Genomic DNA, 468 nt, shown 5'->3' on the forward strand with positions numbered 1-468 from the left:
GCAGGAGGGAGGACTTGGCGGCCGCGGCTGCCCGCGGCCCGGCCCGGCCGGCGCCCCGCCGCCGGCCCGCGCTCACCTGCCAGCTGTCTTCGCAGTAGCAGCGCCGACTGCAGCTCCGTCATCCTCCCGCCGAGGGCCCGGGCCGGCGCCGGGGCTTTCGGAGGGCCGAGCGCAGGCTCCGGGGGCGCCTGGAGCCGGGTGTGCCGAGGAACGCGGGCCCCCGCGACGGGAGCGCCGGAGCCGGGGGAGGCCGGGCTGGGGCGGCGGGAGCAGCGCCTCGCTGCCGGCGCGGGTCCGCTCGGCTCGGCTCCACACGGCGCCTCACGCCCGGAAGGGGAGGGCGCCCGGGCGGCCGCGGCGCGCACTGGGACTCCGCTAGCCCGCTTCCCTCCTTCAAGCCGCCCGTCGGCCCCGCCGGTGCCTTCCCCCCGCCACTGCCTCACTGCACGCAGGGCCGCTCCGCGCAGG

The 468-nt window shown here is 81.2% G+C and overlaps 1 protein-coding gene across 2 annotated transcripts in view; it reads right to left on the bottom strand.

Moving 5' to 3' along the window:
• The window catches only part of UBE2G1 (ubiquitin conjugating enzyme E2 G1), a 108,080-nt gene extending 107,612 nt beyond the window's left edge, over window positions 1-468 (bottom strand). Inside the window, exons 1-2 of one of the 2 annotated variants that reach the window (XM_021694875.2) lie at window positions 245-468; window positions 77-146 (exon numbers count right to left, since the gene is read on the bottom strand). In XM_021694875.2, the coding sequence (XP_021550550.1) occupies window positions 77-122 (46 nt within the window). In that variant the 5' untranslated portion in view covers window positions 123-146; window positions 245-468. Of the gene's footprint in view, window positions 1-76 lie in introns of both variants that reach the window. The other variant, XM_021694873.1, reaches the window with a different exon arrangement.

The sequence above is a fragment of the Neomonachus schauinslandi genome, chromosome 15 (assembly GCF_002201575.2).
Source record: "Neomonachus schauinslandi chromosome 15, ASM220157v2, whole genome shotgun sequence".
In the NCBI taxonomy this organism is placed as follows: domain Eukaryota; kingdom Metazoa; phylum Chordata; class Mammalia; order Carnivora; family Phocidae; genus Neomonachus; species Neomonachus schauinslandi.